Raw genomic sequence first — 26,628 nt, forward strand, 5'->3', positions numbered from 1 at the left:
CATTTAAAATGTATTTACAAATACTTTAAACTCACTATTTCAACCGTATATCTACAGCTGTCTTTCCTAATTAAAGTAAAATTAATGCGAGTATTTTATGTTTCATTTATTTTTTAATTAACCATATCTTAATTTCAATTGTAATTTTAATTCTAAATAAAATACAATTAAATGCTTTTCCTAAGCTTAACATAAATTTTATACCAATCCTACCCCTAGTTAATTTATATTAAATTACATTAACTGATTATCCTTAACCTAGCCCTAATACTATTCCTGTTTTTCCATGATTTATTTTCATTTTAGTTTATTTAAGTATAAGGTAACCTGACTGTAATCATAACCACAACCCTTAATTAATTATAGATCACATTAAATCATATTACATCATTAACACTCATTTATTTCAGTTGAGATTAGATCAAATAAGTAACACCAACCCTTAATTAATTTTAAATGATTTAATTTTAAATGAGTCAGTTAACCTTAATTCTTATATAATTTCAATTGTATTAAATTAATCAAGTAACCTAACCTTACGGTTTACTCAAACCCTTAATTAATTAATTTAAACTAAATACAATTAAATTATTTCCCTTAGCCCGATGCTTTATTTAAATAAAAAAAATCAGCCTACCCCTTAATTAAATTAAAGTACATTAATAGTAAATTAAATGTTATTGAAGAGTACACTGCTATGGTGGAGTCCTCTGTAGTGGTTTTAGTGGTGGGAATGTACTGTCCTGTCAATGTAGCGTCAATGTGTGTAGAAAGGGTTCCCCCTGCCAAGGTCTGGGGTTCATAATGGTAGTGGCCACTGCGAATACTGCGCATTAACCACTTACAACCTCAAGGAGAAAAAGCCTCAAGATACTGTAGCTCTGGGGAAATCATTAGTTGAAATTATCACATTGGTAAGTGCTGTAGGGTAGGCTTTTTCATAAGAGATATTCCTGTAGCTTCTGCAATACATTTCACCCTTCTCTAGGATGCACACCTTTTACCAAGAGACATTTTGGACAATGGGTATAAAAAGGATAGACAATGAAGCACTGAAGCATGCTACCTCATGTTGGTAAGGGTCCAGCGCCCCTTTAAAAGGAGATCTCAGACCAGTAGTGCACATACAGGCTCTTAAAATTAGTATTACAGACAGAAACATATTCAGTGCCTGTCACAGACCAGCAGTATCCTATAGCACTATCACTTACAATTTCTAGGAGGCGATATTGTGGACCTTAATGACCTCCTCCCTTTTTGGAGTTGGTCCTTTGAAGCCAGATGTGGATATCTTTAGGAATTGAGCCGCCAAACGCTATGATCACCCTGCATACCATTAGAAAGTAGTTGCCCAAAAAAGAGAATTGTGCACCATCTATGAAATGCTTGGTAACCACCAGGAACCCTTACATGACCTTATTTAGACCCAGATGGACAAGCAGTATCCTCACCTTCAATCCCGATCTTGGGGTTGTGTCCCATCAGCTGTGCATGGTCACCTTGATTCTGCAGCCATTAGAGTTGAGTGGCTACCCATTGCAGTTCTGGAGTTATTGACATTTAAAGTTGTGGGTGACTCCTAATCTTAAATTGCAGTTTCATGCTCTAACTAGTAGAAACTTTGGGAACAGCAGGTATGTCCAGTCCCATGCCCACACCAATCAAAGTTCACAACTCCAGTCACCTATTTTAGGAGCTAAGCCTCTGAAATTTAGCTCACTTGGATTTCCAGCCTTGTAGTTCATCATCACACTCTGGCACCTTGTCCTGCTTTGAAACTCTGAGACCAGTGGACTGAGAATGCCAGATTTTGTCCAACCCAGTCTAATCTATTACAGTTCTATCTTCCCGTAATCTGCATCAGTTTGACACAAAGAAGAGTGATGGAATTCCCAACTGTGACTCCATGGGGGCTTACTTCCTGTACCTCAGCTAGAAATGTTCAAAAATTGTCAGATAGCTCACTGATACTGTACCGATTCAAAACCCTCTTGGCCCGGTTACAACAAAGGTGTGCTTATTTGGGCGTGTGTCCTATATGACTAAAAATAAGAGGGAAACTGCCTTTACAACGAGGTTTTTACCACGTTGTACCTTTACCATACATTTTTGACCGCATTTTTCATGCCGCATTGTTTTAGAACACATATGCTTTTACAATGTATGCCTTCACCACAAATTTAAGGTAAGTTCAGGGGGTGAGAGGTCTCCCTCCACAAATACATTGTTTATATATTTATATATATATATATATATATATATATATATATATATATATATATATATATATATATATATATATATAATCTACTGGCGGTCGCCAGTAGATAGTTATAGTTAGGACCGTGTTTCCATAGGAAATCCGCAACATTCTATTTGGAATAACTTTGGCGCCGGTTGACGAATCCTCGCGAATTTTTCAAAACTAATGGGGCGTTACGCTCCGCTCCTACCCTGAAAGTCTCGGGGGGGTTCGTCAAGCGGGGGCTGAGAAAAAAGGGGGGTCCCAAAACGCGTTTTCCCCATGCATTTTCCCATAGGACCTTTAGTCCGAGCTACAGCCCGAACGGCTGAACAGAATTACTTGAAATTGGGCAGAGAGGTAGTCCTCAGGTCAGGGATGTGCCTTTTGCAGGTCTGGTGTAAATCTGTTCAGTAGGTCCTGAGAAAATAGCATTTAAATCAATATATATATCTATAGGCGCGCTCCGTGCGCTTACGGTAAGCTTACCGTACGCGTACGGTGCCGTGCGCGAGCTCAATTCTGATTGGTGGTTACATGACTGTAAACATTCGAATCGGTCGAAATCAGAAAGTATCGGCCGCCATTTTCTGTCTCTCGCACTGAAAAACAAAGGTTGATAACATGAAAAGGGGGCAACGAAGAGAGTTGCAGACCCCCTAGCGTTCGTCAGGGGGTTCACGAAGGACCAAAAAGTATAAAAAATAAATTTAATAATTTTTTTAAAAAATCGCGGAGTGCGCGTACGGTAAAAAAAAATACAAAAAAAAAAAGAATTAACAATCACATTTGATATATAAATCTAAGGACCCCCAAGGGAGAAAAAAACAATTGATATTTTGTAAAAAATGGAGAGGTGTGCACGGTACGAAATGCGCAACGTGGGCGCTCGGACCGAGTGCCCACAGCGCGCGCACGGTGTGAGAAGCGCACCGTGCGCCAAAAATAAATACATAACTTAGCATTTAAAAAACCGTACAAATTCACTGAAAAAACCATAGGTTTCACACACGTTATAGTTAGAAATTAGCATTTAAAAAACCTTGCAAATTCACTTAAAAAACCATAGGTTTCACACAAGTTATAGTTAGCTGTACATTTCACTCGTAAAAAACCAATGAAATTCCACGTTATAGTTAGATCAGGTAACTATAACTTGCGCGACCGCAATGCACAATGTGTCATTTCAGATGTCATCATTGATGTCATGAGTGATGTCACTGACCATGTCATAAGTGATGTAATATGTGACGTCATCAGCAGTTTATTGTGGGCGCGCAAGTTATAGTTACCTGATCTAACTACCTGATCTAACTATAACGTGGAATTTCATTGGTTTTTTACGAGTGAAATGTACAGCTAACTATAACTTGTGTGAAACCTATGGTTTTTTAAGTGAATATATATATATATATATATATATATATATATATATATATATATATATTACCTACTGGCGGTCGCCAGTAGGTAGTTATAGTTAGGACCACGTTTCCATAGGAAATCCGCAACATTCTATTTTGAATAACTTTGGCGCCGGTCGACGAATCCTCGCGAATTTTTCAAAATAGGTGGGGCGCTACGCTCCGCTCCTACCCTGAAAGTCTCGGGGGGATTCGTCAAGCGGGGGCTGAGATAAAAGGGGGGTCCCAAAACGCGTTTTTCCCATGCATTTTTCCATAGGACCTTTAGACAGGGCTACAGCCCGAACGGCTGAACAGAATTACTAGAAATTTGGCAGAGAGGTAGTCCTCAGGTCAAGGAAGTGCCTTTTGTAGGTTTGGTGTAAATCAGTTCAGTAGATTCTGAGAAAATAGCCTTTAAATCAATATATATATCTGAGCCAGCTTACGGTGCGCTTACGGTACGCTTACCGTACGCGTACGGTGGCGTGCGCGAGCGCGATTCTGATTGGCTCTTAGATCTTAGTAAACATTCGAATCGGCCGAAACCAGGAAGCGGCAGCCGCCATTTTCTCTCTCGCACTGATAGTCATGTTAAAAAAACAAAGCACAAAAACATGTAAAGGGGCTGTTTAGACAGCTCCCACACACATAGCCATGTTGAGGGAGTCCCCAAAGGTCCCCCAAGGCCAAAAACGGAATTTTTATTTTTTCGCTAATTTCGCCGATTACGCTTACCGTACGCGTACGGTAAAAAATTATATAAAAAAAAAAATTATCCACATTCTCCCCACCCCGTGTGCAATTGGTGCCCGAAGGGCACCAATTGTGCATGGCTTATTTGAGATGACATAAACTGAAATAATAAAAAAAAAAATAATAAAAAAAAAAATATCCACACACTCTCCACCCCGTGTGCAAATAGTGCCCGAAGGGCACCATTTGTGCATGGCTTATAACAATAACATTTCCGAAAAATTAAAATATTACCTTTCGAAACGAAGTGCATCATATGTCCTCCATGTGCGCACGGTGCGCGAAGCGCATCGTGCGTACATGGCCCATCTAGCGTAACGTGGGCACGCGGTGCGCGTAGCGCACCGCGTGCCCACCGTGCGTGCACGGCACTAACTGCGTAAAGTGGGCGCGCGGTGCGCGAAGCGCACCGCGTGCTCACTGTGTGCGCACGGTGCGCGAAGCGCACCGTGCGCGCACTGAACGAACTGCGTTAAGTGGGCGCGCACGCCACGAATGGCGTAAAGTAACTTAGCATTTAAAAAACCGTACAAATTCACTGAAAAAACCATAGGTTTCACACATGTTATAGTTAGGAATTAGCATTTAAAAAACCTTGCAAATTCACTGAAAAAACCATAGGTTTCACACATGTTATAGTTAGCGGAAATTTTACTGATAAAAAACCAATGAAATTCCCCCGTTATAGTTAGTGCAGGCAACTATAACTCACGCGACCGCAATCTTCTGCTGATGACATATGTGTCTTTATGAAAAAAAAATATTTGTAATATATGTATAGCTAAAAATGTATGGAAGAAGACATGGGCAAATAAGTGTCTAAATACAGTATTAGCATCAGCAGAGGATTGCGGTCGCGTGAGTTATAGTTGCCTGCACTAACTATAACGGGGGAATTTCATTGGTTTTTTATCAGTAAAATTTCCGCTAACTATAACATGTGTGAAACCTATGGTTTTTTCAGTGAATATATATATATATATATATATATACAATGCATGGTAAAGGCATGCATTGTAAACGCATATGTGTACTAAAACAATGCGGCGTGAAAAATCTGCGGTAAAGGCATGCAGAGTATTTTTCTTGCGTTGTTCCGTCATACAACCAAAATAAGATGCATAAGAAGTAAGGGTAAATAATCTTACAGTTGACAAAAATGAGAACTATGATACATTGGATTGACACTGTGGCCTCATGATTTAATGACTGGATGAGAGATGTGACAAATGGATTAAGGTGGAAGAAATACATATAAGAATGTCACAAACAGAAAGGATTAAGTGGGCTGTCAAATGTATGCATAGGATTTATCAAATCACCAAGATAGTTTATCACCCTGGAAAAATTATGTTATGATGGAGAGGAATGTTACTTCCACTGCACCAAGGGACACCTTGTAAGTTCTTCAACAAATACTTTTTCACCTCTTTAGCAGTGTACAAATAGAATGTTAATCTGTGTCATTCAATATGGATTTGGAACCTTTCTGTAACAATTTCCACACTATTTGTACCTACGGATTGCTATGTGTGCACTTTCGAAATGCCGCGACTCTACTATCTTTGAGTTACTGAATGACTGCCTTCTTATTAAAGTGAACATGTTTGCCAAGTTAATACGTGTAATTTTTCATTGTTTATTGATATAATGTAAATTAATTTAAAAAATGTCATTAATAACAATAAAAAGGAAATAATGTGCAGAACACAAAATACAATATAAAATATAAAAAGAAAATGGAGAGAAAATGAGTTATTCAGGATTGAGGACTGTATAGTTTTTACCCTACATTCCTCAAACTGCTGTACCCTTTTTATATTTGAGCCTTTCCATATTTCCAAGTGCATTTGTAAGCCTAGAATTGTTGCCTTGTAAAATATTCTGTTTGTAAGGGATATCATTCTTGCTACACTGTTTCGTTCATCAGCTGTCGATCATGGACTAATTATTTTACATTTAACTCAGTCTGTGTGTTTCGGGTCAATTTTCAACGTAAGCTGTAGGACTGCACATGAAAGGCATGGTTACTTTATATCTTACTTATTGGTGTGTACGTTTAAAGAATTTTTAATACCAAGTTCTAGTTTCCTGATGTATTCCTACACTTAGACATTTACAGGGATCAGTTTAGGTATTGTTATTTACACACTTATAAACTTTGACACATCAGGCTCTTTGAACACTCTACACCGTTACATTTTCTCACCGAGGTTAGCACTTCTAAGTTGTGTATGTTTTTTGCATACAAGTGATGACTGGAAGAACATACTCCCTCTGACTGGATGTGTTGGAACTCTCTTAATCTTTCAAGTTTTTATGCTACCCCTTTATTTGGATACAGTGTTTTATGGGGTAATAGGAGAGAGGTTTTGGTTAAAAAAAAATAACGTACTACAAAACTACAATAATACCTTTGTTTTACTCTAGGTATGTTTCGATAAAACCGGATGAGAGAAAACTGATTAATGGGACAAATGTACTGGGGCTTATAACTGATATTCTACTAAAAGAAGGATTCCATTTGGTAAGTACCAGGACTGTATCGTCGGAAGAGAAAGTTGAATGCTACATGTTTGAAAGGATTAAAAGCTCTGACTTTTTTATTGTCACGGAAAATGACAAAATTGAGAAAAATGTCGTGACACAGTTCAAACAAACACGGGCCACCAGAAGGAGATAAGAGAAGGAGATTCATCTGAAACTTTCTAGAATTGTGTAAGCACAACAGCATCTTAGGCTGTTCTCTTGGCTCAGTGCTGCCTCCCGTTGAGGTTCAAGTTTTGTTCAACATCTGGACCCCAGAACCTATGAACCACTATCTGCTTGGACTAAGTTCCACACGGTCAACAAACTGAGGGTATTTCATCAACACTGCTGGACTACAACTCCTTCACACCATTTAGGATTTGGGACCACCTGCTAGAAATGCAGAAGCCCCTAAGTGGTTGAAGGTTCCACACCTTAAGCAAAACTGAAGAATTGATTATTGTTTTCCTTTAACTGTCACTGTCTCTTATCTTACCCTAAAATATGCTTATTATTTTTACTTACTCTTACCAGTAAGTTATACCAGTACTCCTAAGGGTGCTAACTTCTGGACTTGCAAAATAATGTTGATGACAATGAATGTGTGCACATAAGGATAGACAAATGTGGTCTCAAAATATACTTGTAATGAAATTTACTAATTGAGAAATTGTGTAGACTTTATAATCTGTTAAGGCATGTTTTGAGTGAATGAGATACATCTATTCAATTCAAATGTGACAGGTCCCATTTGAGCTGTTTATAAAAGCAGTAGACACATAACTTGTCTTGTGCATCAGAAACTTGTTTTCTTGAAATCTAAACATATAAAAACATCTGCCCCCTCATACTCCATCATCTATTCCAAATTATTGAATATATTTTCATTGTACAAAGCAAGCTCCTTTTCTAATCTGTTTTGTCTTGATTATTTAGAAGGTTTAATGGTGTCAGTCCAACACCTTTACAATGCTTGTCAGAGAAAGTATGTAATGCTTTCTGTCATGACATACCTAAAGGTCCTACACTGCATTTACACTGGAGATCATACAGTTTCAAAGAAATACACCATACTAATTTATTCTTTAATTTACCAAGCCCACCACTTTTGTATCATTCACATTTTTTTAATATGAAGAGAATGCGATTCACTGTTTGTCTGTAAATCTTCACCACTGGGAAGGATTCATTTCACAAAGGGCTTCCATTCTAAATAATGACAATTTTAATAGTTTGTCACCTGAAAATGTAAATTATTATTTATGTTCCATGCAAGAAATATCCCTGAATCTTTTGAATTTAATTTACTCCACAAAAAAGGAGCATGTATAACAGGGGCCTCCAATAGATAGCTCATGAGCTATTGGTTGTCTGCTCTCGGTAAGTAGCTCTTGGACACTGAACCCATCTAGTGTCATCTGTGGCACAATGCCACCTATTGCTGTCATAGTGGGGGCCACCCATATTTATAATGGTGATCGTCTTGAAGTATTGTCTGTATATTTGGGTTCATTTGTCTGCTACTGGCATAGTGATGGGCATCCTTGATGTACTGTGCACATCCTTAGCCTAACCCTGGCTACATCTGGCTTAATGGTGACCATAATAACTCTAATCACACTGAGGGAGTGAGATGTTTTTTAGGGAGTCTGCTCACCTTCCCAAAATAAAACAAATAAAATCTATCAGAGAGGACCCTCTTATGCTCGTCCCCAGTCCCTTTTACATCCGCAAGGTAAAGCAGCCCTGGGGGTTTCTTAGGACTCTCTCACACTAGAGTTACTAGTGGTATCCTGCATCATGGAGCCCATGTCCAGGTACCTAGAGTATCTGGATGGGCTCAACCATCAGCATCAAAGGAGCTCTTCGATATTCAGAGGGATTCTAAATTTTAAATTGGATAAGGTGTCCTGATCTTAGTTTATTAGTGTAACACCTTGACAACTTTAAAAAACATATGGACACACTATAGAGTTATTATCTGTAGTGTCCTTGGGTCAAAGTGTTTCAGCCAATACACCTATGCCTCAACTGGTCTCTTGGCTTTCATCAGGACCTCTTAAGGATTCTACAGTAATTACTCTATTTGAGTAAATTACCCACTCTTTGTGGGTATATTGTGAACTTGTAACACAACCTTTCAAGCATGACATACGTACAGACCTGTTTTGGTCTTTTCTACTTGGTCCATCTGTTGGTATGAGAGATGTTAAGTTTTTTTGTAAATGATTTTTTATTAATTTTGACATAATGATATCACCAACATCTGCATGACAGCATAATCCAACTTTGACATTGCAGTGGCAATAAGTTGAGTGACTTAGGCGGAATGCCAGGAGAATCCAGTTCAGTGAAAAATAGAGTCTACTTTGTCATCTGTGCTGCCGCGCATTTCCGTGACATGGTACAGTTACATGAGTCATAATATGAGAGATGTTAAGTTCATCAAGATACTCTAGGTATCAGACTCTATGATGAAGCATGCCACTAGTAACCCTAGTGGGTGAGAGTCCTAAGAAACCCTAGGGCTGCTTTACAATGTGGATGTAACAAAGACAAGGAACTAACATAAGTGGATGTTGATTTTTCATTTAATGGTGACAACACCTGGCATAAAGATGGCCATTTTTGACAGTTTGTGTGCATCATTGCCATGATGTTGTTGGCCCTCACAAAATGGTGGCCTTGAAATAATGGATACCATTCTTCACGTATTGTGGATGTCCTTGGCCTTACTATGGACTCTCCAGGTATAGTTGAGACCTTCCTTGGTATATTGCATCTGAGAGGATGTAAGACTATAATGTAGATTCAGATGATAAATATATAAATATACACACACACACACACATATATATGTATGTATTTATATATATTTTTTTTCACTGAAAAAAACATAGGTTTTAGGGACGTTATAGTTAGAAATTAGCGTTTTAAAAAACCATAGAAATTAACTGAAAAAACCATAGGTTTTAGCAACGTTATAGTTAGTTGGACATTTCACTCGTACAAAACCATAGAAATTCCGGCGTTAAAGTTAGTTCAGCTAACTATAACTCGCGCCCCCGCAATGCACTGCTGATGACATGACATATTACATCATTCATGACATGGTCAGTGACATCACTGATGACATCTCAAATGACATCTCAAATGACATCATCCAGTGACTGTGTGTTTCTGTAAAGTTTAATTTTGTTTTATATATATGCGTTTTATATATATGCCAAGCTGTATTGAGGAATGAGTGGGTGTATACGTGTCTGTATGGAGGATTTAGCAGGTACGTGACAGACTGTATAAGTGAGTGATTAAATGTGTCTTACTGAATGCATGGGTTAGTGACTAAACTGTGTGAAAGTCTGTATCAGTGTGTCTGTTGTGTAAGCTGCTGCATGGGTTGGTGAGTAGCTGCATGAGTGTCTATATGGGTTATTGATTGCTTGCCTGAGTATTTGTATGGCTGCCTGAGTGTGTGTGTGGGTAGGTGGGAGGTGTGTGACTGTGCATAGATGTGTGCGTGGTTGATTCACTGGGTGTATGGGTTCAAGAGTGCATGTGGAAACAGCTGTATGGGTGTGTGTATGGGTGTGTTGGTGAGTAAATGGATGTCTCAGTGGTACATGTGCAAGTAACTACATATGTAAAAGGCAGTATATGTGAGTGATGGTGTATATAAAAAACTATATGTGAGAGTCAGTAATTGTGAGAGTGGCTGCATGGATGAGTGTGTATTTGTATCAGTCATTCTATAAGAGTAATTATGTGTTAGTATCTGTATGAACAAGTGAGGTTGTGTCTGTATAACTGTATAGGTGAGTAAATGGAAGTATGATTGATTCTTTGCATGACTGACTAAGTGTGTGAGTAACTCTGGATATGTGGCAGTGTGTGAGTGTCTGTATAGGTGTATGAGTGCATATGATAGTGTTGTATTGATGAGTGACTGCATGTATGAGTGACTGTATGGGTGAATGAGTGGATGTGTGTGTAGACCTAGGAATCAGTCAGTGCGTATTTAGTAACTGGTATTGATGTGTCTATTTTTCAAAAATGGTAGTCTGTATTTTAGAGTGGGTGTATCAAAGGTTATATTCAGGTGTGAGGAGGTGCATCAGATTTTCACGTGGATGATGTCATCAATAATGTCATTTGAGATGTCATCAGTGATGTCACTGACCATGTCATGAATGATGTAATATGTGACGTCATCAGCAGTGCATTGCTGGGGCGCCAGTTATAGTTAGCTGAACTAACTATAACGCCAGAATTTCTATGGTTTTGTACGAGTGAAATGTCCAACTAACTACAACGTTCCTGAAACCTATGGTTTTTTCAGTTAATTTCTATGGGTTTTTTAAATGCTAATTTCTAACTATAACGTGCCTGAAACCTATGGTTTTTTCAGTGAATTGCTATGTTTTTCTAAATGCTAATTTCTAACTATAACGTGCCTGAAACCTATGGTTTTTCCACTGAATTTCAAAGGTTTTTTAAATGAAAATGTGTAAGTCTAATGTACCTCAATCCTATGTTTTTTTATTTTATATATATGTATATATATATGTATATATGTATATATATATGTATATATATTTATATTTAATAAAATTGTGAGTAATTTTTAGTTAGGAAAACTATATTCATTCTTTAAAAAAAAAATATTATACATAAGTCGCACACCCTTTGCGCACCCTACACGATGGCTGTGCGCATTCCGGTAGCCACTTTGAAAAGTCGCGCTGGGGTCGCGACTTCGGCGTAATTTGTAAAGTATGAAATATCTTTAAATTAATTATAAATAAAGGTTTTCCTTTAAGTGTTTGTCTAAATGTATTAATAAAAGTATTTTTAAAGTATTATTTTCAATATAATTTCGACTAAAAATGATTCGATTATTATTGGATTCGGAGGTTAGGAGGGATGGCCATTTTGCTCGAATTGTTTTGCAAGATTTTTTGGTCTAGTCAGGTGGACACCCTCCTCCAGGTGAGGTACGGCTTGAGGATTCTATTCAAAAGGTGAGGAATCAACAGGCAGAAGTATCCATCAGAAGAGCAAGTTACTTACCTTCGGTAATGCTTTTTCTGGTGGATACATCATCTGCCTGTGGATTCCTCACTGTCCCACCCGCCTCCCCGTTGTCCACCTATTTCTACCAAAAAGATGCTTTTACTGTTTGGCATGAATGTTTTTATTATATCTTAATCATGCTTATGTTTTAATAGTGAGAAATGCTTGATCTGTTGCTATTTCTTTATGCCTTTATTGGTTATGCATTTGTATATATATATATATATATATATTTAGTATACTATGTATACATGTGAAAATGTGTCGGTCCACCTGTTTACCTCGGTGGCACGGAAAAAATGGATGGAACTGACGTCAGCACGCCGACGAGGTCCTCTTATGGCTCCTATGACGTTATACGGTGTCACGAGTGGAGCCGTGCTATTATGACATCGTCGTCGACGTGGGAGAGCTAGGAAAGAATTTCCGCGGAATGCTGGTGCAGGGGATATTCACCTAAGTGTTCAGGCTAGTCCTTTGGGAGCAACTGTTTATGTTGCCACTCCAGAAACGGAAACCAGTGATCCGAGGGCAGAGGCCATGCAGATGGCACATGAGGTGGGGAGCCCAGTCGTGTGCACCGGCGGGGCAGCGAAGTGACAAGCACCACTACCCACAGAAAAGGTAACAAGGTCACTGAATAACACAGGATCTTCTCTTTGTATCTGACAGGAACAACAAGGTTAAAAGGCCCTAGTTCCAAAATGTAGAATTAGTGCTACAACGGTCTTCAAGAGGACCTGCGATGGATGCCGCTTCTGCCTTCCGTACACTGGAGGCGGCACATGGGTCAAACGGTACGGTCATACTGCGGTGGGACGCACATTCATTGACCTCTCATGGCACTGCTCCACACTTCGGGGACAACGCTTTCCACTAGCTGTGTTTTCTGATGACGTGTCGCGCCGGCCCCATCTAACAGCAGAACTTCTTTAGATCCAAACAGACTATTCCACTCTCTCACCGGAAGTGAAACCAGGCCACGTGGACACTTACACAATACAACAGCCGGGAATGCACTTTTCAGTTAAATAAACACCTTTCTTCCTCCTAATTTATCAAATGAGCGACTCACTGAAGAACAGGAGCCAGCTTCGATCGGTAAACAGCCGTTACAACATCTTTTTTACTTCGCGATACCATTACAACGCATGCATTACCACGTATGCATTGTACATCGCGAAGTCATTACTACGCATTTTTTCAGAACGCATGGTCATTTACCACGCATGCCTTTACAACAAATTTTGTTGTAAAGGTATGTATGGTAAATGACCATGAGTTCTAAAAAAATGTAGACGATCCACGTCGTTGTAAGGAAACAGAGGCTGTTCCGTTTCCTCTCAACGACGTGCACCGCCCCTCAGAGACGACATGAAGCAGGAACCACAAGGAGAGAGAAACCACGAGGAGTGAGAGGTAAGGGGGATTGGGTGTTTACTTTTCTAGTGTTTAGGGTAGTGCAGTGGTGCTGGGTAGTGTAGGGTGTCGTGCTGAGCGTAGTGTTTTAGGCTTTAGGGTAGTGCAGTGATGTTTGTGTAGTGTAGGGAGTCGTGCTTGGGGTAGATTTAGGATTTAGGGTAGTATAGTGGTGTTTGGATAGTGTAGGGGGTTGTGCTGTGGGTAGTGTTTTAGGGTTTAGGATAGTGCAGTGGTGTTGGTGTAGTGTAGGGGGTTGTGCTGGGGGTAGTGTTCTAGGGTTTAGGGTAGTGCAGTGGTGTTTGGGTTGTGTAGGGGTCGTGCTGGGGGTAGATTTAGGGTTTAGGGTAGTGCAGTGGTGTTTGGGTAGTGTAGGGGTTCGTGCTGGGGTAGATTTAGGGTTTAGGGTAGTGCAGTGGTGTTTTGGTCGTGTAGGGAGGTGTCCTGGGGGGAGTGTTTTAGGGTTTAGGGTAGTGCAGTGGTGTTTGGGTAGTGTAGGGGGTCGTGCTGGGGGTAGTATTTTAGGGTTTAGGGTAGTGCAATGGTGTTTGGGTAGTGTAGGGGATCGTGCTGGGGTAGTGGTTTAGGGTATAGGGTAGTGCAGTGGTGTTTGGGTAGTGTAGGGGGTACTGCTGGGGGTAGGGTTTTAGGGTTTAGGGTAGTTCAATGGTGTTTGGGTAGTGTAGGGGTACTGCTGGGGTAGTGTTTTAGGGTTTAGGGTAGTGCAGTGGTGTTTGGGTAGTGTAGGGGGTCGTGTTTTAGGCTTTAGGGTAGTGCAGTGGTTTTTGGGTAGTGTAGGGGGTCGTGCGGGTGCAGTGTTTTACGGTTTCGGGTAGTGCAGTGGTCTTTGGGTAGTGTAGGGGGTCATGCAAGGGTAGTGTTTTAGGGTTTAGGGTAGTGCAGTGGTCTTTGGGTAGTGCAGGGGGTCGTGCTGGGGGTAGTGTTTTAGGGTTTAGGGTAGTGCAGTGGTCTTTGCGTAGTGTAGGGGGTCATGCGGGGGGTAGTGGTTTAGGGGTTAGGGTAGTGCAGTGGTCTTTGGGTAGTGTAGGGGGTCGTGCTGGGGTAGTGTTTTAGGGTTTAGGGTAGTGCAGTGGTGTTTGGGAAGTGCAGGGGGTCGTGCTGTGGGTAGTGTTTTAGGGTTTAGGCAGTGCAGTGGTGCTTTTGTAGTGTAGGGGGTCATGCTGTGGGTGGTGTTTTAGGGTTTAGGACAGTGCAGTGGTGTTTGGGCAGTGTAGGGGGTCGTGCTGGGGCTGGTGTTTCAGAGTTTAGGGCAGTGCAGTGGTGTTCGGGCAGTGTAGGGGGTCTTGCTGGGGCTGGTTTTTGAGGATTTAGGGCAGTGCAGTGGTGTTCGGGCAGTGTAGGGGGTCGTGCTGGGGCTGGTGTTTCATGGTTTAGGGCAGCGCAGTGGTGTTCGGGCAGTGTAGGGGATCGTGCTGGTGTTTCAGGGTTTAGGCAGTGCAGTGGTGTTCAGGCAGTGCAGGGGGTCGTGCTGGGGCTGCTGTTTCAGGGTTTTGGGCAGAGCAGTGGTGTTCGGGCAGTGTATGGGGTCGTGCTGGGCTGGTGTTTCAGGGTTTGGGGCAGTGCAGTGGTGTTCGTGCAGTGTAGGGGGTCCTGCTAGTGGTGGTGTTTCAGGGTTTAGGGCAGTGGTGTTCTGCCAGTGTAAGGGGTCTTGCTGGGGGTGGTGTTTCAGGGTTTAGGGCAGTGAAGTGGTGTTCAGGCAGTGTAGGGGGTCGTGCTGGGGGTGGTGTTTTAGGGTTTAGGGTAGTGCAGTGGTGTTTGGGTTGTGTAGGGGTCGTGCTGGGGGTAGATTTTGGGTTTAGGGTAGTGCAGTGGTGTTTGGGTAGTGTAGGGGTTCGTGCTGGGGTAGATTTAGGGTTTAGGGTAGTGCAGTGGTGTTTTGGTCATGTAGGGAGGCGTCCTGGGGGGAGTCTTTTAGGGTTTAGGGTGGTGCAGTGGTGTTTGGGTAGTGTAGGGGGTCGTGCTGGGGGTAGTATTTTAGGGTTTAGGGTAGTGCAATTGTGTTTGGGTAGTGTAGGGGATCGTGCTGGGGTAGTGGTTTAGGGTTTAGGGTAGTGCAGTGGTGTTTGGGTAGTGTAGGGGGTACTGCTGGGGGTAAGGTTTAGGGTAGTGCAATGGTGTTTGGGTAGAGTACGGGTACTGCTGGGGTAGTGTTTTAGGGTTTAGGGTAGTGCAGTGGTGTTTGGGTAGTGTAGGGGGTCGTGTTTTAGGCTTTAGGGTAGTGCAGTGGTTTTTGGGTAGTGTAGGGGGTCGTGCGGGTGTAGTGTTTTAGGGTTTAGGGTAGTGCAGTGGTCTTTGGGTAGTGTAGGGGGTCATGCAAGGGTAGTGTTTTAGGGTTTAGGGTAGTGCAGTGGTCTTTGGGTAGTGTAGGGGGTCGTGCTGGGGGTAGTGTTTTAGGGTTTAGGGTAGTGCAGTGGTGTTTGGGAAGTGTAGGGGGTCGTGCTGTGGGTAGTGTTTTAGGGTTTAGGGCAGTGCAGTGGTGCTTTTGTAGTGTAGGGGGTCATGCTGTGGGTGGTGTTTTAGGGTTTAGGACAGTGCAGTGGTGTTCGGGTAGTGTAGGGGATCGTGCTGTGTGTGGTGTTTTAGGGTTTAGGGCAGTGCAGTGGTGTTCAGGCAGTGTAAGGGGTCGTGCTGTGGGTGGTGTTTTAGGGTTTAGGGCAGTGCTATGGAGTTTGGGCAGTGTAAGGGGTTGTGCTGTGGGTGGTGTTTTAGGGTTTAGGGCAGTGCAGTGGTGTTCGGGCAGTGTAGGGGGTTGTGCTGGGGGTAGAGTTTCAGGGCTTAGGGCAGTGCAGTGGTGTTCAGGCAGTGTGGGGGGTCGTGCTGGGAGTGGTGTTTCAGGGTTTAGGGCAGTGCAGTGGTGTTCGGGCAGTGTAGGGGGTCGTGCGGGGGTGGTGTTTCAGGGTTTAGGGCAGTGCAGTGGTGCTTGGGCAGTATATGGGTCGTGCAGAGGGTGGTGTTTCAGGGTTTAGGGCAGTCGTGTTCGGGCAGTGTATGGGGTCTTGCTGGGGGTGGTGTTTCAGGGTTTAGGGCAGTGGTGTTCGGGCAGTGTAGGGGGTCTTGCTGGGGCTGGCGTTTCAGGGTTTAGGGCAGTGCAGTGGTGTTCGGGCAGTGTAGGGGGTGTTGCTGGGGCTGGTGTTTCAGGATTTATGGCAGTGCAGTGGTGTTCGGGCAGTGTAGGGGGTCGTGCTGGGGCTGGTGTTTCAGGGTTTAGGGCAGTGCAGTGGTGTTCGGGCAGTGTAGGGGGTCGTGCTGGGGCTGGTGTTTCAGGGTTTAGGGCAGTGCAGTGGTGTTCGGGCAGTGTAGGGGGTCGTGCTGGGCTGGTGTGTCAGGGTTTAGGGCAGTGCAGTGGTGTTAGTGCAGTGTAGGGGGTCCTGCTAGGGGTGGTGTTTCAGGGTTTAGGGCAGTGGTGTTCTGCCAGTGTAGGGGGTCTTGCTGGGGGTGGTGTTTCAGGGTTTAGGGCAGTGCAGTGGTGTTCAGGTAGTGTAGGGGGTCGTGCTGGCGGTAGTGTTTTAGGGTTTAGGGCAGTGCTGTGGTGCTTTTGTAGTGTAGGGGGTCATGCTGTGGGTGGTGTTTTAGGGTTTAGGACAGTGCAGTGGTGTTCGGGCAGTGTAGGGGATCGTGCTGTGTGTGGTGTTTCAGGTTTTAGGGCAGTGCAGTGGTGTTCGGGCAGTGTAAGGGGTCGTGCTGTGGGTGGTGTTTTAGGGTTTAGGGCAGTGCTATGGATTTTGGGCAGTGTAAGGGGTTGTGCTGTGGGTGGTGTTTTAGGGTTTAGGGCAGTGCAGTGGTGTTCGGGCAGTGTAGGGGGTTGTGCTGGGGGTGGAGTTTCAGGGCTTAAGGCAGTGCAGTGGTGTTCGGGCAGTGTGGGGGGTCGTGCTGGGGGTGGTATTTCAGGGTTTAGGGCAGTGCAGTGGTGTTCGGGCAGTGTAGGGGGTCGTGCGGGGGTGGAGTTTCAGGGCTTAAGGCAGTGCAGTGGTGTTCGGGCAGTGTGGGGGGTCGTGCTGGGGGTGGTATTTCAGGGTTTAGGGCAGTGCAGTGGTGTTCGGGCAGTGTAGGGGGTCGTGCGGGGGTGGTGTTTCAGGGTTTAGGGCAGTGCAGTGGTACTCGAGCAGTGTAGGGGTCGTGCAGAGGGTGGTGTTTCAGGATTTAGGGCAGTGGTGTTCGGGCAGTGTAGGGGGTCTTGCTGGGGGTGGTGGTTCAGGGTTTACGGCAGTGGTGTTCGGGCAGTGTAGGGGGTCTTGCTGGGGCTGGCGTTTCAGGGTTTAGGGCAGTGCACTGGTGTTCGGGCAGTGTAGGGGGTCTTGCTGGGGCTGGTGTTTCAGGAACTAGGGCAGTGCAGTGGTGTTCGGGCAGTGTAGGGGGTCGTGCTGGGGCTGGTGTTTCAGGGTTTAGGGCAGTGCAGTGGTGTTCGGGCAGTGTAGGGGGTCGTGCTGGGGCTGGTGTTTCAGAGTTTAGGGCAGTGCAGTGGTGTTCGGGCAGTGTAGGGGGTCTTGCTGGGGCTGGTTTTTGAGGATTTAGGGCAGTGCAGTGGTGTTCGGGCAGCATAGGGGGTCGTGCTGGGGCTGGTGTTTCAGGGTTTAGGGCAGTGCAGTGGTGTTCGGGCAGTGTAGGGGATCGTGCTGGTGTTTCAGGGTTTAGGCAGTGCAGTGGTGTTCGGGCAGTGTAGGGGGTCGTGCTGGGGTTGCTGTTTCAGGGTTTTGGGCAGAGCAGTGGTGTTCGGGCAGTGTATGGGGTCATGCTGGGCTGGTGTTTCAGGGTTTAGGGCAGTGCAGTGGTGTTCAGGCAGTGTAGGGGGTCGTGCTAGTGGTGGTGTTTCAGGGTTTAGGGCAGTGGTGTTCTGCCAGTGTAAGGGGTCTTGCTGGGGGTGGTGTTTCAGGGTTTAGGGCAGTGCAGTGGTGTTCAGGCAGTGTAGGGGGTCTTGCTGGGGGTGGCGTTTCAGGGTTTAGGGCAGTGCAGTGGTGTTCAGGCAGTGTAGGGGGTCATGCTGGGGGTGGTGTTTCAGGGTTTAGGGCAGTGCAGTTGTGTTCGGGCAGTGCAGGGGGTCATGCTGGGGTGGTGTTTCAGGGTTTAGGGCAGTGCAGTGGTGTTCGGGCAGTGCAGGGGGTAGTGCTGGGGTGGTGTTTCAAGGTTTAGGGCAGTGCAGTGGTGTTCGGGCAGTGTAGGGGGTCTTGCTGGGGGTGGTGTTTCAGGGTTTAGGGCAGTGGTGTTCGGGCAGTGTAGGGGGTCTTGCTGAGGGTGGTGTTTCAGGGTTTAGGGCAGTGCAGTGGTGTTCGGGCAGTGTAGGGGTCGTGCTGGGGGTGGTGTTTCAGGGTTTAGGGCAGTGCAGTGGTGTTCGGGCAGTGTAGGGGGTCGTGCTGGGGGTGGTGTTTCAGAGTTTAGGGCAGTGCAGTGGTGTTCGGGCAGTGTAGGGGGTCGAGCGGGGGTGGTGTTTCAGGGATTAGGGCAGTGCAGTGGTACTTGGGCAGTGTAGGGGGTGGTGTTTCAGGGTTTAGGGCAGTGCAGTGGTGCTTGGGCAGTGTAGAGGGTCGTGCAGGGGGTGGTTTTTCAGGGATTAGGGCAGTGGTGTTCGGACAGTGTAGGGGGTCTTGCTGGGGGTGGTGTTTCTGGGTTTAGGGCAGTGGTGTTCGGGCAGTGTAGGGGGACTTGCTGGGGTGGTGTTTCAGGGTTTAGGGCAGTGCAGTGGTGTTTGGGCAGTGTAGGGGGTCGTGCTGGGGGTTGTGTTTCAGGGTTTAGGGCAGTGCAGTGGTGTTCGGGCAGTGTAGGGGGTCGTGCTGGGGTGGTGCTTCAGGGTTTAGGGCAGTGCAGTGGTGTTTGGGCAGTGTAGGGGATCGTGCTGGTGTTTCAGGGTTTAGGCAGTGCAGTGGTGTTCGGGCAGTGTAGGGGGTCGTGCTGGGGCTGCTATTTCAGGGTTTTGGGCAGAGCAGTGGTGTTCGGGCAGTGTATGGGGTCGTGCTGGGCTGGTGTTTCAGGGTTTAGGGCAGTGCAGTGGTGTTCGTGCAGTGTAGGGGGTCCTGCTAGTGGTGGTGTTTCGGGTTTAGGGCAGTGCTATGGAGTTTGGGCAGTGTAAGGGGTTATGCTGTGGGTGGTGTTTTAGGGTTTAGGGCAGTGCAGTGGTGTTCGGGCAGTGTGGGGGGTTGTGCTGGGGGTGGAGTTTCAGGGCTTAGGGCAGTGCAGTGGTGTTCAGGCTGTGTGGGGGGTCGTGCTGGGGATGGTGTTTCAGGGTTTAGGGCAGTGCAGTGGTGTTCGGGCAGTGTAGGGGGTCGTGCGGGGTGGTGTTTCAGGGTTTAGGGCAGAGCAGTGGTGCTTGGGCAGTGTAGGGGTCGTGCAGGGGGTGGTGTTTCAGGGTTTAGGGCAGTCGTGTTCGGGCAGTGAAGGGGGTCTTGCTGGGGGTGGTGTTTCAGGGTTAGGGCAGTGGTGTTCGGGCAGTGTAGGGGGTCTTGCTGGGGCTCGCGTTTCAGGGTTTAGGGCAGTGCAGTGGTGTTCGGGCAGTGTAGGGGGTCTTGCTGGGGCTGGTGTTTCAGGATTTATGGCAGTGCAGGGGTGTTCAGGCAGTGTAGCGGGTCGTGCTGGGGGTGGCGTTTCAGGGTTTAGGGCAGTGGTGTTTGGGCAGTGTAGGGGGCCGTGCTGGGGCTGGTGTTTCAGGGTTTAGGGCAGTGGTGTTCGGGCAGTGTAAGGGGTCTTGCTTGGGGGGTGTTTCAGGGTTTAGGGCAGTGCAGTAGTGTTCGGGCAGTGTAGGGGGTCGTGCTGGGGGTGGTGTTTCAGGGTTTTGGGCAGTGCAGTGGTGTTCGGGCAGTGTAGGGGGTCATGCTGGGGGTGGTGTTTCAGAGTTTAGGGAAATGCAGTGGTGTTCGGGCAGTGTAGGGGGTCGAGCGGGGGTGGTGTTTCAGGGATTAGGGCAGTGCAGTGGTGCTTTGGCAGTGTAGGGAGTGGTGCGGGGTGGTGTTTCAGGGTTTAGGGCAGTGGTGTTCGGGCAGTGTAGGGGGTCATGCTGGGGGTGGTGTTTCAGGGTTTAGGGCAGTGCAGTGGTGTTCGGGCAGTGTAGGGGGTCGTGCTGGTGGTGGTGTTTCAGGGTGTACGGCAGTGCAGGGGTGTTCGGGCAGTGTAGGGGGTCGTGCTGGGGTAGTGTTTCAGGGTTTAGGGCAGGGGGCATCTAGTTTTCGAGATATTAAAATTTCGCGAAGATTTGTCAACTGGCGCCAAAGTTTTTTGGAAAAGAAAAAACGCTTTTCCTATGGAAACTAGGTCCTAACTATAACTATGCAGTGGTGCTTGGGCAGTGAAGGGGGTGGTGCGGGGGGTGGTGTTTCAGGGATTAGGGCAGTGCAGTTGTGCTTGGGCAGTGTAGAGGGTTGTGCAGGAGGTGGTGTTTCAGGGTTTAGGGCAGTGGTGTTCGGGCAGTGTAGGGGGTCTTGCTGGGGGTAGTGTTTCAGGGTTTAGGGCAGTGCAGTGGTGTTCGGGCAGTGTAGGGGGTTGTGCTGGTGTTTCAGGGTTTAGGGCAGTGCAGTGGTGTTCGGGCAGTGTAGGGGGTCGTGCTGGGGCTGGTGTTTCAGGGTTTTGGGCAGAGCAGTGTTGTTCTTGCAGTGTAGGGGGTCGTGCTGGGCTGGTGTTTCAGGGTTTAGGGCAGTGCAGTGGTGTTCGGGCAGTGTAGGGGGTCTTGCTGGGGGTGGTGTTTCAGGTTTAGGGCAGTGGTGTTCGGGCAGTGTATGGGGTCTTGCTGGGGGTGGTGTTTCAGGGTTTGGGGCAGTGCAGTGGTGTTCGGTCAGTGTAGCGGGTCGTGCTGGGGGTGGTGTTTCAGGGTGTAGGGCAGTGCAGTGGTGTTCGGGCAGTGTAGGGGGTCTTGCTGGGGGTGGTGTTTCAGGGTTTAGGGTAGTGCAGTGGTGTTCGGGCAGTGTAGGGGGTCGTGCTGGGGGTGGTGTTTCAGGGTTTAGGGCAGTGCAGTGGTGCTCAGGCAGTGTAGGGGGTCTTGCTGGGGGTGGTGTTTCAGGGTTTAGGGCAGTGCAGTGCAGTGGTGTTCGGGCAGTGTAGGGGGTCTTGCTGGGGGTGGTGTTTCAGGGTTTAGGGCAGTGTAGGGGGTCATGCTGGGGGTGGTGTTTCATGGTTTTGGGCATTGCAGTGGTGTTCGGGCAGAGTAGGGGGTCGTGCTGGGGGTGGTGTTTCAGGGTTTAGGGCAGTGCAGTGGTGTTCGGGCAATGTAGGGGGTCGTGCTTGGGTGGTGTTTCGGGGTTTAGGGCAGTGCAGTGGTGATCGGGCAGTGTAGGGGGTCGTGCTGGGGGTGGTGTTTCAGGGTTTTGGGCAGTGCAGTGGTGTTCCGGCAGTGTAGGGGGTCGTGCTGGGGGTTGTGTTTCAGGGTTTAGGGCAGTGCAGTGGAGTTCGGGCAGTGTAGGGGGTCATGCTGGGGGTAGTGTTTCAGGGTTTAGGCCAGTGCAGTGGTGTTCGGGCATTGTAGGGGGTCGTGCTGGGGTAGTGTTTTAGGGTGTAGGGCAGTGCAGTGGTGTTTGTGTAGTGGGCAGCGCATGCGCTGCGTCCCTAGGCGAGACCGAAAAAGCATTGCACCAAGATGGCTGCCAACACTGCCTGAATTGAAGTGTTGGCAGCCAATTAGAGCCAAGCTCGTGCTTGTGTAGTTTGGTCCCGCCCAGATATATAAAGATTTTTTTCCTTTAATATCTCAAAAACTACTGAACGGATTTACACCATTTAAAAAAAAGGTCGCTTTATGAACCAAGCACTACATTGTTGCCAAATTTGGTGTAATTCCGTTCAGCAGTTTCAGCTGTAACCGTGTCTAAAGTTTCCTATGGGAAATTGATTTTTTTACCTATATTTTTTGAATCTCTTAGGAACTACTGAACGGATTTACACCATTTTAAAAAAAAGAGGTCTCTTTCTGAACCAAGGGCTACCTTTTTGCCAAATTTGGTGTAATTCCGTTCAGCAGTTCGGGCTGTAGTCGTGTCTAAAGTTTCCTATGGGAAATAACATGGAGAAAACTCGTTTTGGGACCCCCCCTTTTACTCAGCCCCCACTTGGCGAATCACCCCGAAATTTTCAGGATAGGAGCTGACCGGAGCGGGCCACAAGTTTTGAAAATTTTGCGAAGATTCGTCAACTGGCGCCAAAGTTATTTGGAAAAGAAAAAACGCTTTTCCTATGGAAACTGGGTCCTAACTATAACTATCTACTGGCGACCGCCAGTAGATTATATATATATATATATATATATATATATATATATATATATATATATATATATATATATATATATATATATATATATATATATATATATATATATATATATATATTACCTACTGGCGGTCGCCAGTAGGTAGTTATAGTTAGGACCCCTTTTCCATAGGAAAACCTCAACATTCTATTTTGAATAACTTTGGCGCCGGTCGATGAATCCTCGCGAATTTCTCAAAATAGGTGGGGTGCTACGCTCCGCTCCTACCCTGAAAGTCTCGGGGGGATTCGTCAAGCGGGGGCTGAGATAAAAGGGGGGTCCCAAAACGCGTTTTTCCCATGCATTTTTCCATAGGACCTTTAGAACGAGCTACAGCCCGAACGGCTGAACAGAATTACTAGAAATTTGGCAGAGAGGTAGTCCCTAGGTCAAGGAAGTGCCTTTTGTAGGTTTGGTGTAAATCTGTTCAGTAGATTCTGAGAAAATAGCCTTTAAATCAATATATATATCTGAGCCCGCTTACGGTACGCTTACCGTACGCTTACCGTAAGCGTACGGTGGCGTGCGCGAGCGCGATTCTGATTGGCTCTTAGATCTTAGTAAACATTCGAATCGGCCGAAACCAGGAAGCGGCGGCCGCCATTTTGTCTCTCGCACTGAGTGTTGTTTATCAAACAAGATGGCCAAAAACATGTTACGGGGCTGTTTTGACAACTCCCTCCCACATAGTCATGTTGAGGGAGTCCCCAAACATCCCCCAAGAGCAAAAACGGTTTTATTTTTTTTTCGGCAATTTCGCCGAGTACGCTTACCGTACGCTTACCGTAAGCGTACAGTAAAAAAAAAAAAAAAAAAAAAACACTATCCACACTTACCCCACCCCCTGTGCTTTTGGTGGCCGTAGGCCACCAAATGTACAGGGCTTATTAATAGGTAAAAAAAACTAAATTTTGGCAACATGAAATTATAAAATCGAAATAAAAAAACCACTATCCACATTGACCCCACCCCCTATGCTTTTGGTGGCCGAAGGCCACCAAATGTACAGGGCTTATTAAAGTTGATAAAAACCGTGCACAGAACGAACTGCGTTAAGTGGGCGCGCACGCCTCGAATGGCGTAAAGTAACTTAGCATTTAAAAAACCGTACAAATTCACTGAAAAAACCATAGGTTTCACACACGTTATAGTTAGGAATTAGCATTTAAAAAACCTTGCAAATTCACTGAAAAAACCATAGGTTTCACACATGTTATAGTTAGCGGAAATTTTACTGATAAAAAACCAGTGAAATTGCCCCGTTATAGTTAGTGCTGGCAACTATAACTCACGCGACCGCAATCTTCTGCTGATGACATATGTGTCTTTATGAAAAAAAAATATTTGTAATATATGTATAGCTAAAAATGTATGGAAGAAGACATGGGCAAATAAGTGTCTAAATACAGTATTAGCATCAGCAGAGGATTGCGGTCGCGTGAGTTATAGTTGCCAGCACTAACTATAACGGGGCAATTTCACTGGTTTTTTATCAGTAAAATTTCCGCTAACTATAACATGTGTGAAACCTATGGTTTTTTCAGTGAATATATATATATATATATATATATACACACGCACACACACCATCTGAATCATCAAATTAGGTGAAACAGGGAAATGAGATTAAGGTAACTCATAGTAGATTCAGTAGATGATGTTCTTTCTTCCAAAAAATAATGAGATCTATTACTTCATAGCTATCTGGTACAATACCTTGGAGTGTGGGCATCTAGTCCATGTGTCAAACTTCCTTTTCCTACCCACCTGGAGCCTTGGTTCCTTCAGTCTCCCATCTTTTGCCCTGTTCTCCTCTTCTATCTAGCTTATTCTTCTCTCCCCTCACTCACCCACTGTGTTCATTTGTCCTCTCACTCCTTAATGATGTCTTTCAGTCCCCACTGTCACCCAGTCTTATGGTCTGCTCTTTTTATTCACCCATATTGTTCTTTTGGCCCGTCTCCCATAGTTGTTGTGAACTGGTCTCCTCTCTCATTGATTGTGTGCCTTAGTCTATTCTCACTCACAGTGTGCCTTATCCCTTCACTTGGCTGACACACTTCTTTTACCCACCCACCTTGCGCCTCAGTCCCCTTTTTCATGAGCACCTGTTACATTACAGACGGACACATTCATTTTTGTTAGGCACAGGGAGATTAAGTGATTTGCCCAGAATCTCAGAATGTTAAGCGTCCCTGCAGAGACTCGAACCTGGTTCCCCAACCCAGAGGTCGACCACCCTAGCTGTTAGGCCACATTCTCCTTCACACTCCTGTCTCATCCTTTTGAAACATTGCTCCCTTTGCTCATCCTATTGTTTCTTTCCATCGCTCACCCTATTTATGCTTTGTTCCACTCTCTTTCATGTTGTGTCACAGTCTCCTCTCATCGAAGTATTGTCAGTCCCTTCATTCATCAGAATTGCCTCTCTCATATTCTGTTTTTCTTTGGTACACACACTCATCTGTTTTGTATCACTTTCTCTTCACTCACTTATATGTTGCACCATTTCCTTTTCCTAGTATTCTTGTTTCTTGGTCTCTTCTTGCATCCTTTGAGTGCTGTAGTATTGTATGTAGTCTCACTCTTTGTACCTACTCAGTCTGTGTCTTGTCCCCTCTCTGACTCACCTTGTGCCTCAGTCCCCTCATTCATCCACAAACCAGAAACCTAGCAGTGAAGACCTACACAATGACAAAACAGCAATGCCACAGTCAATATGTGATAGCAGAGGTAGCTGGTTTGTGGACTGTTACTGCATCTTGGAATATTTCTGGAATTATAAATGATTGTTTCAGACAAGTGATTAAAGCAACATAAAACCAATGTTTTGAAAGGTTTTCAAGAGAGCGGCGCAACTACAACAATTTCTTTTTAATTAATGATTGTGTCATTCAACAATCAGATAAGGCAGTTAAAGCCAAAAGCCATAATTCCAAAAAGAGAGGTAAAGTTCACACTATTAAGAATATAACATTTTAAGTGGAAGAAGTGACACTTTATTCTTATGTGTATATAAAAATATATGCAAACAAAGTCTTTGATGACAATCCAAATAAAGAACGGGTCGGCACTCCAGGTATTCAATCACCGATTAGTTTAATCTGCTGGAGGTATTCAATCACCCATTAGATTAATCCGCTGGCTGACGAGTTTCAACCATATGGTCTTTGTCAAAGCCACATCCTGTGTGGCTTTGACTAAGACTGTACGGTGGAAATGTGTCAGCCAGCGGAGCTAACTATAAGTTGTGCCCCTGCAAATCTCTGCTTATTACCTCATATTTTAAATCACTCATGACATATTCTATGACATTAATTTATGACATCTCAAATTACATCATTGATGACATCACTGATGACATCATCCAATAAGTGTATTTGTTTTATAGTTTACATAGTGGCATGTAACTACCATATTACTTTTATACCTAATTTTGTACAGCCTGTGTCCAGCTAATGGGTGTAAGTGTTTTCAAAACACATGTACTCTTAATGCATCATAGGTGTGTAGAGGTATTAAAAACATTATAAAACTTTGTATTAAAGACTAACTCTGGGTGCAGGTGAGCGCAGGTTCCACACAAGTTTTTCGGTACTGCAGAAAAAGTTTCCAACAGAGCAAAGATTCTACTTACTACATACTAATTATTGTAATCGGCCTTGAGTTATTAGACAGACTCGGCTCAGCATGACAGTTTCTACTTAACATAGAAGACTGTGTGCACCATGAACTAACCTCTGCGCATGGCCTTTTGCCAACCCTTGCAGGTGGCCAGCCCCCCTGCAGACAGCCAACCCCATGTGGTGCACGGCTTTCAGGGTTAGCCTTTGGTCAAGCCCTGTGGCCAAACCACCTGATGGCAGCCAAACCCCCTGCAGGCTGCCCACCCCACACTACACACAGCCTTTTGTGATGTGGTGTTGGATTGGCCTTCAAGCTCCAGGTACCCCCACCCGTTGGGG

At 45.1% G+C, this 26,628-nt stretch overlaps 2 protein-coding genes across 4 annotated transcripts in view; one reads left to right on the forward strand and one right to left on the reverse strand.

Annotated features, from left to right (window-relative positions):
* Positions 1 to 26,628, reverse strand: part of SPRYD7 (SPRY domain containing 7) — an 875,965-nt gene that overhangs the window by 707,240 nt on the left and 142,097 nt on the right. The gene's annotated exons all lie outside the window — the stretch shown is intronic.
* KCNRG (potassium channel regulator) overlaps positions 1 to 26,628 on the forward strand; it is a 109,835-nt gene that overhangs the window by 38,723 nt on the left and 44,484 nt on the right. For 2 of the 3 annotated variants that reach the window (XM_085621929.1, XM_085621928.1), the window contains exon 2: positions 6,832 to 6,928. In XM_085621929.1, coding sequence (XP_085478055.1) covers positions 6,832 to 6,928 — 97 coding nt within the window. Of the gene's footprint in view, positions 1 to 6,831; positions 8,612 to 26,628 lie in introns of those variants that run through there. The other variant, XM_085621930.1, reaches the window with a different exon arrangement.

This window comes from Triturus cristatus, chromosome 8 (assembly GCF_964204655.1).
Source record: "Triturus cristatus chromosome 8, aTriCri1.1, whole genome shotgun sequence".
Taxonomy (NCBI): domain Eukaryota; kingdom Metazoa; phylum Chordata; class Amphibia; order Caudata; family Salamandridae; genus Triturus; species Triturus cristatus.